We start from the raw sequence: 10,888 nt of genomic DNA, 5'->3' as shown, positions 1-10,888 counted from the left end.
GCTGTGCATTCCAGGCGCGGTTCCCTGGGGTGACCTCTCCCAGCCGGCCCGGGCGGGGGAGCAGACAAAGAGGCGAGGCGGGCGGAGAGGGGACCCCGCGGGGAAGCAGGAGGGGTGCGGGGGCGGGGGCAGTACCGGGAAAGGGGGCGGATAGCGGGTCCCGCGGCGGCGGCGGCGGCGCCTGGCCAATGGAGAGGCGCGGCCCCGGGCGCCGCGCTCGGCCGCCGGCATTTAAACGGGAGACGGCGCGATGTCCCGCACTCGGTGCGCCCTCCGCGGACCGGGCGACCCAGGGTGCGGCGAGAGCGCTCCTCTCTGTCCCGCTGCCCCCGCGCCGAGCCCGGCGGCTCGGGCCGCGGCTGCCCCCCGCGCCACGCGTCGAGAGCGCAGGCCGCGTCTGCACGCCGCACTGACAGGTGAGCGTCGAGGCGCCGGGCAGGCTGTGTGCGTGCGCGCGTGTGTGTGTGTGTGTGTGTGTGTGTGGGGGGGGGGTGCGTGTCTGCGCGCGCAGGGGTTTCTAAAACGACTCCCGCGTTCCGCTCGGTGTGGACACGGCAGCCCTCCGTGCGGATGGGCCGAGGCCCCGCGTTTCCCCGGGGTGAACCTTGAAAAGCTGTCGCAGGGTTCTTCCTGCCAAGGCCTTGGCTGCTAGACCTCACCGTGCGCCGTCTGCGGGGAAAGGCTGGGGAAGAGGCTACCCCGAGCGAGAGCGTGTCCCTTTTCCTTCTCCTGGAGCCCCGCCGACGCTCTCCTGTGCGCCGGCACGGCGGGAGCGCGGAGTTCCCCGCGGCCGGAGTGCGGGAGCAGAGGGCCAGTGAGCAGGAGCCGCGGGGAGCCGCGGGGACCTGCAGCTCGGCAGCAGACCGCGGGGCCAGTTAAACTGAGAGGGTTCAAGTTTTTGAGGCGGGGAGCCGGGCCGCTCCAGGTCTCGGGGCACCCGTCGGAGTGCCGTGGATGAGCCTGCCCTGGGCTGGAGGATCGGGAGAATCAGCGATTGACGCGCGCCAGAGTCGGATACTTGGTCCCGGACGCGGACTGCAGAGGTTCATCGGTGCTCACACGCCCACGTGCTGGCTGCGCGCTCGTGGGCGCTCGGTTCCTTGTTTTAGGCTTCTTTCCGTCCCGTGCGCCTCTCGACGGAACCTCTGACTTTGCAGGCACCGGGCAGCGACCACCCGCCAGGTCCCACTTCCGCGGGCACCCCTTAGTGTGTGTTCTAGGGGCTCCCACCTCGCCTCGCCGCACCTCGCTGTGGACGGACCACGCGGGACTGGCGGCGGAGGCTGGTCTCCGGCTCGGAAGCCCAGGTGGCCTCTCGACCTCTCCCACCCCTCGCTCACCCATTGACCCCTCTGCAGCGCGGGGAGCAAGGCCAGGGGCGGAGGGGCTGCGGGGCTGTCACCTCATCAGCCAGAGTTAATTGTAGACATTAGGCTTGGGGAGAACAGGAGCGCCCCCACTCTGGCTTGGCATTGTCTTCAAATTCCAGCTCTGCCTTGGGGGCGCCCCGGCCTGGCGTTCCTCTGCGCCTTCTTTAGTGACGGCCCCTGGGCACGGTGGGGGACAAGCAAGAGGTGAGCGAGGCTCTGCGATCAAGTCCTTCCTGTGCGTTTGGAGCTGGCCTGAATGGGCTCCCGGTCGAACCTGGTTGCCGCCTTCTGCCCGACTCTTTGAGACAGAAATATAGCCTCAAAGTTAGGGGTTAATATCTCTTAAGAAATGGAACAAGGGCAGAGAGGCGACCATGGGTAGGTAATTAGATCTCCTGCTGGAAAGAGCAGATCCCAGCGGTGCACGGGTCTGTTTATGTTCCCCTTCGAGATGGTGCCAGGACAAAAGTCGATTAAAATAATCTATTGTGTTAAGTGGGTCATCAGGGATTTAAACTGTCCCCGGGACCCCAGCGTAGTGGCCTCCCTCTGGCTGTACACACAAGTTAAATAAATAGCGGAGAAGAGGTTAAGATAACCCCGTCCCAGGGTGAGGAGTCTTCTTTCTCCCCAGGGCTTTCCAACTCCCCCTCCTCTTTCTTTTTCTTTTCTTTTCTTTTTTTTTTTTTTTTTTGGAAGGGGAGGAGGGGGGCATAGGAACTTGAAGGGGTGGATTTTTCAAAGCCATGAGGGGGAGATCTTAAGAAAACTACAGATTATCATCTCCTCCCTGGCACACCCAAGTCTACAACAGTAAGTAATTTGATTACTATCACTGGATAAATTGCACTTTCCAATGGTTCACTAATTATTTAAGGGTTCTTTAGATATGTAGTTGCTCTGTGTGCATGTGTGTTTAACCCCCAGGTCATTTAGAAATTAAAGTCTTTCGTAAACTTAGTAATTTCACAGATTTCTTATTTTCTTAAAAGTTCATTTTGACTGAAATGTTTTGGCAACTCATGATCTATAGGAAATTTAAGTTGGCTGACAGTCTGTAGGTGAGTGCTCACACAGGGAAGGATAGAAACTTATTAAGTCCCCACATCTCTGAATGAGAACTGCCTGCCTGCCTTATCTTCCCCAGTCTTAATGTTTCAGTATTAAAAGTGATATCAATCCAAGAAATGCTTGTCAAGGGCAAAGCTGTGGAGCATGTCCTAGAATAGAGAGTGAAGAACTGGTAAGCCCAAGCCTGCGATGGAAGGTGAAGTGGTACCAGCCCATGTCATACATCTGCAAGGAATTTTCCTTCATTTTAACATATGCTCTTAGAAATGCCAAGTGCAACAGTAATTCCTGGGACAAGAAATTTCCTCCACAGTGAACATGAAGATACAAAAGAGATCATCATTTTGAGTTTAAGGTATTTTTCAAACGTTATTGCATGCGAAACAAGTCCATATGTCCTTTGTTAAATACTGTGGTGGGTGCCCACAGAACAGCGCTTAAGGACATGTGTTGGAGCGCTAGATAGAATTGGACTCAAACCTTGGCTCTCCTACTTGGGAGCCGTGTAACCTTGGACAGATTCCTAACCTCCCTGATTGGTAAAACAAACACAATATTATCGATCTCATATTTTGTTGTGAAAAGTAAATGATAAAATTTGCTCGAAATGTAACATAATACCTGGCATAGTAAGGGCTTAAAAATATAGGTGACTCTTCTTATTAGTGGTGGCATTGGAAGAGGCAGTAACATTCTGCAGCACCAGGCCATTTTACAAGGTGGTTCTGAAATTAAATCCTAAATCACACTCACACAGGGACCAACATCTTTCACCACAAGACAGAACCTATAACTTAGCTGTCTGTCCATAGTGCTGCTCAGTGAATATTTAATGTTTATTCCTTTCAAACTTATTTCCTGTTGACTGCAAGAATTGTATACAATCATTAACTTCACACACATACACACACACACACACACATTTTCAATGAGCTTAGAGCTCCTGAGACATGAAACTACCAGGTGGTCTTCTCCCTGTCCTATGCAATGTTGGACCCCCTGAATGGGGTTCAAAATCAGGAGGTCATAGTTAGGGTACTTGCAACATGTACAGGTTGAGACTTTACGGTCCACTAGTTTGCCAACCACCAACTCTTCTTGGTACAGCTTGACTGAAAAAAAAAAAAAATCAACCCAGCATATTCTTAAATTTTCTATTTAATTTCTAAAAGTTGACTTTTTTAAAAAGTAAAGATCAAAATAAACTTTGCCCTTCTCAAAGATTTAACCCTAAGATAAAGGAGTAGATTATTCTAAAATCTGGCCTGCACTTAGAGCATTTGCTTTCAGTTCCGTTACATATATATATATTTTTATGCTGGGAGAATAATTTGATGCCATACCTGTTGAATGTCTTTCTAAAACTTTATTCATCAGGAGGAATTGATCAGACATCGAGGCACAGACAGCTGGCTTGCTGACCATTGTCTCTTCACTGTAATTCCCACTCAATACTCCATTTAACTGGTGATAAGCAGGTTGGTTAGCTAAAATGAGACATATAGCAAGAAGAGGGCGGAAAGGAGCTAGCCTAAACTTTTTCAAAGACACCAAGAACATTAGAAACAGTCACATATAGCATTTTCATTTTTGATTCCCCAGAATTAGACTATGTGCTCTTAGTCTTGTAAAGACTGGAATAAATCACCATGTCCCACTCAGGACAGAGGTGGTTAAACTGATTTGAGAATATCTATATTCTCTGGTACAAGTGGATTGGAGGGGAGGACAGTGATAAAGGAAAAAATAAAAAAGATGGGATGGGTCTTGCTGGTGGGGAACAGTAGTAGAGAAAGCTCACCACGACAATATGATCACATTACTTGGAGGAGAAATGCATTAAGGGGACATAGAGGCAAGGTTAAAAGAATATTGTCTGTAAAGGAAAATTAAGGGAGGTTTTTGTGGGTGTCATGATGCAGTCTGGATCCGAGTTACAGCTTTAATTTAATGATGTGAATGGGTCATTTCGTAAATGCAAATTACCAAAAAATGTTTGCAACTCATGGTTGCACATGGGTGATAATTCATAGGAACCTAAATCTGGACTAGCATTTGGGTTGAGTTTTGATAATGGGGCACTCCGAATGGTCCTCAAGGAATTTACATCTTCTTGATTTCCTCCATGTCTAGGATATTTACAAAGTGCTAATTATTTGGTGGCCATACAAATGGGATTTCAAGAGCAAAATAGTCCTATATCCTTCACTGAGTCATCAGGACCAGGTTGGGGTGTGTGTGTGTAGGGGGTGGGGGGTGGGGGTGGAGAGTGGGTTGGATGGTTGGCCACAATCACTAGACAGAGCGCTGGTTCCAGTAGTCATTGCCCTTCTCATCCCCCTCACGCTCACTCATGTGGAGTCCTTCAGAGCACTGCTCTTCTCTAAGAAGCAGAGGTCTCTGTTGATTGAGATTCCAGAAGTTGGTTTTCACTCCTCTCCAAACAGCTAGTTAATAAGATTTAAGAACTCTAAAACCTCACAATTAGCACTGAAGACCTTTGAAGAATAGGCTTTTTAAAAATGAAAAAACACTTCATAATATTTTCCACATCTAATAAATCTTATTTAGAGACGAATTTACTTTTCTTATTAAAAGAAACCACCAGCCTGCCATTCTAGATTCCTTTGGCTTATGGGGTACACATGCTCCCATAGGAACAGGAAGTCTGTCCAAACTAAAACTGAAAACCACAGTTTACTAATTTGGGGTTTACTGCTTGATTGTTGGTTTCTGCCATAGTGAATACAATGACTTCAATTAGAAAATGAAACCCATAGCCTTCCGCCTGGGATCAGGTAAAAAGTAGTGGCTATTTGGGGTTCTCCTAGAGAGAGGAAGGCAAGTATCTAGAAGCTCCCTAGACAGTAAGGAGCTTGCTATACTGAGGGTGAGAATGAAAGGATTGCAGTCGGCTGCACTACTCATTGGTAAGTGGGAAGGCGTTTTAAAATGCAAAGAAATGGAAACTCTATAAATCAACATGGTCTGTAATAATCACTCATTTAAGAGCACCTACTGTGTGCCAGGTGCCCAGGATAAGGTGATGAGTAAACCCTCATGGCTCTCAGTTTAGGTATTTACGTAATTACAGATGTGAAAATGCCAAGAAGGAAAAGCCGAGTACTAAGAAGGGCCTAAGTTGGTCTGCAGGAAAAAAAAAAAAAAGAAGAAGACATTTTTAGACAGATGTTTGTGGGAGGGATGGCCTCATGACGTGAACCTGTCATATGCAGTCAGCATACATTCCCAGTCAGTCTCAAATTGGCCTCTGTGATGTGGGCTGTGCCGGCCTTGCTCTGGGAGGGCTGCATTATCCTGGAGGGGGGAGGTACAGAGTGGGTGTAGGCCCGGGGCTCTCTTATATGCTCCTCTTTGAAATGGGCAGAGACTGTTTTAGTTTAGACCCTGTCCCTGAGCTGAATAAATAGCAGAAACTTGTGAAAGCGTTTCAGTTTCACTCTATAGCATTTGCGGAGGAGACTGAACGGTCCTGGCTCCAGCTATCCTGGGCTCTGGAGAAAATCAGCCCTGTTTTATAACTGGACTTTTCTCGTGAGTGATTTTTTTAAAAAGACAAAACAAGGAAATTAATTTTTTGGGTGGTGAGGCAAAAAAAGGCTCTGTTTAAAGAACAGGGATGTTGTAACATAAACTGACAAAAGCCAGGGAGTCTGCAGTCAGAGCAGAGAGCTAAATGTCACATCATCAGCTCCAAACTTGAACGCGCCCTAAAGTATTAGGCTAATGTTGGGAAGATGGTGCCATTTAAGGATATTTTATTTATTTATTTATTATTATTATTTTAAATAATTCTTTATTGTTGAAAGTATTACAGATGTCCCCCTTTCTTCCCCAGCCTGCCCCCGACCCAGGCCTTCAGCACCCTATTATCTGTGTCCATGAGTCATTTAAGGATATTTTAGATTTAATATCTAATGATCTTAATTTGACAGTGTCCTTCAGGTTTCATGGTGTTTACTGACAGGGGTGTCTCGTAGAGAATGTAGAGTCCACATTGCCTTTGTCTTTGAAAAGTACTTGCTCTAGCTGATAGTTCCTTGGGGGGGGGGGGGGGGCTGTGATAAGGTTACTGTTAAATTGCACTTCGTGATGATCTTGGGTAACACCAGTGTTCAGAAGAGAGCAGGGAAATGATGCTTCACATCTTTGTCCTTAAGTTCAGAAAACCGTGATGAGTCCAGGGCAGGGCAGGCCAGGGGAAGTTTCAGGATTCAGGTCGGATTTGGTGTGAAGGCCTGAGGAGGGAGGCTGTGAATCTGAAAATGCCCCCGTCCCTCTGTACGCTGTGGCTGCAAGTGCTATAGGCCTTCCTACTCAAAGCTCATTAAAAGGCAGCCCTGCACTCTAACAGCGTCCGTCCCCAGGTGACTACATGCATATTCAGGTTTGAGAAGCTGTCCCCGGAGAATCCAAATAGTCTGATGCTTCTCTCTTGCGCTTTCCTTTTAAAAGTACGCTCCTCCTGCTCCTCCTGCTCCTCTTTCTCCTCTGTCTGCCCTACCTTCCCCAACACCCTTCCTCAGATCAATGCTCCTTTTCCCAATTTACATTCCTTACTCCATTAATTTTTCTCTCTCTTCATCCTTGCTTTACTGTTTTATTCTCTTGTCAGTTTTCCCTCTGTCTCCCCCCTTATTTAATTTTTTGTCATTGTTCATATGCCATTTTCCTCTCTGATCTTTATCTAAATCCAGACCCACCCACAATAATTCACTGTCACCAATCTATTTAACACATCTATGGCATTTATTAATGCAAATATTTGCACACACCTGTTCTCTTGTGCCTATTTTCTGCCTTCTAAATTTTACACACGTGCGCGCGCACACGCACACACATATGTGAATGACACATTTCATCATTTAAAGTAGAAAAATATATATCTTTGTGTAAAGAATGATATAATGAATATCTGTATTCAGTTTAAAAATGAGAATAAGTGAGGGGTCCAGGAGTCTTTGTGAATTACGAGAACTTCTGGTAAAGTAATTCATTCTGTCTGCAGTACCATCATACATTAGGTTAGTTCTCAAATTGCTTTCACTTTTACATCAGATCTGATCTGAATAGCCTATCTGGGCAGATGCGGTATATACCGTTGCTTAAATGAAGTCATTTATTGAAAAGTAAAGTGATTTTCCTCAGGTCAGATAGCAAGTTGGTGCCCTAGGAATTCCAGTAGAAACTCAGTCTCAACTTTTCGTCCAGCACCCTTCCTGTGAAGTATCCTCCCTCGCCCGCGCCTTCCGGTCTCCCCACCGGTCACCTTCCTAAGCCTGAAAACAGTGAATATCATAAGCACCCAACCAGCAGAACAAGGCACAACTCGGGGAGCACTGAGGCTAGTCAGGGGGAAAGACTGGGAGACTTGCCTGGCATGTGAAGCTAATTTATTTTTGCGAAAAACAAGATAAGTTTCCCAAAGAGGTGCAAGGTAATCTGACATTGAAATAGTAGGAACTTACTAAATATTGTCAAGTTCAGGAATGAATACAGGTAAGTGACCACAATACAAATCAAACGTAGTTGGTGTCAGAAGCCAGGAAGCAATTCCTCCGGGAGCACCTGTGACGAAGAGAAGGGCCCCGGCTGAGTTCAGATCTCGACTTATTCACTGTGTGACCTTGGGCACGCTTCCTCGCGGCCTGATGGCCAGGAGGGTAATAGGAATAATAGTACCAATTCCTAGAGATATTGTGAAAAGTAAGTGAAATATTTTACCTAAATGTTTATCAAGTGCCTGGTGACATACTAGCTGCTGTTTCATGTGCTGCCTAACATGGGATACAGTAGGTGATGTCCTCTGTGAGCCAACATCATAGAGTTCATGGACCTAGATAGTCTAGGCTACTGTGCATCAGGCTATAGGGTATAGCCTATTGCTTCTAGGGTACAAGCCTGTATAGTATGTTGCTGTATAAAACAACACAAGATTAAATCAAGCACAAGAGAAAATGGTTTAATCAAAACATGTGGTAAACGCAAGACGTATGAGGCTGTTTTACAGAAACCTTTTTTCATAAGTAGAAAGAGTGCATCCTAAAATAATAATAAAAATTTGGTATAGTAAATACATAAACCAGTAACATAGTCGTTTATCATCACTATCAAGTCTTATGAACTGTACATAATTGTATGTGCTGTACTGATATATGACTGGCAGCATGGTAGGTGTGTTCACACCAGCATCACTACAACACGGGAGTAATGCCTTGTGCTACAATGTTACAATGGACACCATGTCACAGGCAATAGGAGTTTTTTAGCTTCGTTATAATCTTACAGGACCACTTCTTGTTTGTTTCTTTTGTTAGTCCTCACCCGAGGACACTTTTCCGTTGATTTTTAGAGGGAGTGGAAGAGAGAGGGAAAGACAGAGAGAAACATTGGTGTGAGAGAAACACATGGATTGGTTGCCTCCTGCAGGAGCCCCGACCGGGGCCGGGGCCAGAGAGGAGCCTGCAACAGAGGTATGTGCCCTTGACTGGAATTGAACCCAGGACCCTTTGGTCCACAGGCCGACGCTCTATCCACTGAGCCAAACCGGCAAGGGCCAGGATCACTTTTTGTATCTGCGGTCCGTCACTGACCAAAATGTTGTTATGCAGCACATGGCAATATTAACTTTTTAATGAATTAACTTTTCTATTTTTCATGTCTTCCCTCTCTGTGTTTCCTTCCTTTAGCATGAGCCGCACCGCCTACACTGTGGGAGCCCTGCTTCTCCTCTTGGGGACCCTGCTGCCAGCTGCTGAAGGGAAAAAGAATGGGTCCCAAGGTGCCATCCCCCCACCAGACAAGGCCCAGCACAATGACTCAGAGCAAACCCAGTCTCCCCAGCAGCCTGGCTCCAGGAACCGGGGGCGGGGCCAAGGGCGAGGCACTGCCATGCCTGGGGAGGAGGTGCTGGAGTCCAGCCAGGAGGCCCTACATGTGACGGAGCGCAAATACCTGAAGCGAGACTGGTGCAAAACCCAGCCACTCAAGCAGACCATCCACGAGGAGGGCTGCAACAGCCGCACCATCATCAACCGCTTCTGCTACGGCCAGTGCAACTCCTTCTACATCCCCAGGCACATCCGGAAGGAGGAAGGCTCCTTCCAGTCCTGCTCCTTCTGCAAGCCCAAGAAATTCACCACCATGATGGTCACGCTCAACTGCCCCGAACTACAGCCACCCACCAAGAAGAAGAGGGTGACGCGTGTGAAGCAGTGCCGTTGCATCTCCATCGATTTGGATTAAGCCGGGACACCCCGCCTGTCCTAGGGATGCAGCCCCAGGTAGTCCCAGAGCCAGACCTAAAACAACCTGATTTGAACTTGGCTTAAATCTAGAGACAAGAAGAACCACCAGCTGCCTCCTGACGGGCACCTGCTAGTGCGTAGTTTGTGTGCATGCGTGTGCATGGGTGGCTGTGGCTGCCTGCAGACACCAGAGGAAACATAGTCTCTGCTGGAGGGCACTTCCTATCACCTAAATGAATCTGCTTCCGCAGGGGACGGCCCAGAAAGCCCACACCATCCCAGGCATTTTCAAAGGTGCAGGTCTGAGCTCTGGTTCTGCCTTTGTCTTCCGTGTGCCTTCCTAGGGACTCTCCCTTTAGAATGAATGTTGATGGGAGAGGCCACTCTGAGGGCAGGAGACCTGTGTTAGTGCTGTATTAGACTTGGAAGGGGTATTTCAACCTGTGCTTGCTTCCTGCCTTCCTCCTCCCTTCCATAGTCAACCCCTTTGTAGGATCTCAGTGACTGTTTCAGTCTAATCTCGCATTTGCCAAGGGTTCTAAATGAACTCACTGGACCATGGATGTAAATATTTCCCATCTTTGGAAGACCCTTCAGACTCTAGGGGAGTTGGTGTGGACAAGGGCAAGAAGGACAGAGGAGTGAGAGAAGGGAGGGGTTGAACTTAAGGACCACTTGGGCCCAGCAACATTCATTAGGGAGATGTGCAGGGTCTTGGAAGGCCAGCCCCCAAACACAGTGAGACCCTTGTGTTAGCAAGTTTCCTCCTGGTAGTTAACAGAACCCAAGTGAACAGGGGAGAAATGAAATTGCAGAAAATAAATTCATTAACGTTGGCTGTCACTCTGATTTGCTGAAACGAGTTGGAACCCAATTCCAAACTTAAAACACGAGTACTGACCACTTTGAGTTTCGCCCCTTCCTGCTTTGCCCCTCAGGTGGACAATAGATGTAGCTCAGCGCCCCCCACATAGGGATCAGAAGAGAACAGAAACCTCGTAAGCAGGAGGTACTAATTCCCTTTGCTTGGTTATGATCACCTCTTTCCCAATTCACTGTTTCTGGGTAATGCTTGTGAGAGGCACAGCCTGGTTGCAAAGGGTCTGCCTCTGCCGGGTGGCCCTGACAGTGAGGAACCAGGCTCAGAGGAGAGCGTGTAGGGCCTGCTCCATTCTAGCT

The 10,888-nt window shown here is 48.0% G+C and overlaps 1 protein-coding gene across 1 annotated transcript; it reads left to right on the top strand.

The window, feature by feature from the left end:
- Positions 1-206: 206 nt before the first annotated feature.
- On the top strand, positions 207-10,670 carry GREM1 (gremlin 1, DAN family BMP antagonist). Its single transcript, XM_079769880.1, has 2 exons — positions 207-416; positions 9,152-10,670. The coding sequence occupies exon 2, from the start codon at positions 9,153-9,155 to the stop codon at positions 9,705-9,707; it is 555 nt and encodes a 184-aa protein (XP_079626006.1). The 5' UTR covers positions 207-416; position 9,152; the 3' UTR covers positions 9,708-10,670.
- The last annotated feature ends 218 nt before the right edge of the window (positions 10,671-10,888 follow it).

The sequence above is a fragment of the Cnephaeus nilssonii genome (genome assembly GCF_951640355.1).
Source record: "Cnephaeus nilssonii genome assembly, chromosome: 4".
Lineage (NCBI taxonomy): Eukaryota > Metazoa > Chordata > Mammalia > Chiroptera > Vespertilionidae > Cnephaeus > Cnephaeus nilssonii.
This window is presented reverse-complemented; position numbering and strand designations above follow the sequence as displayed.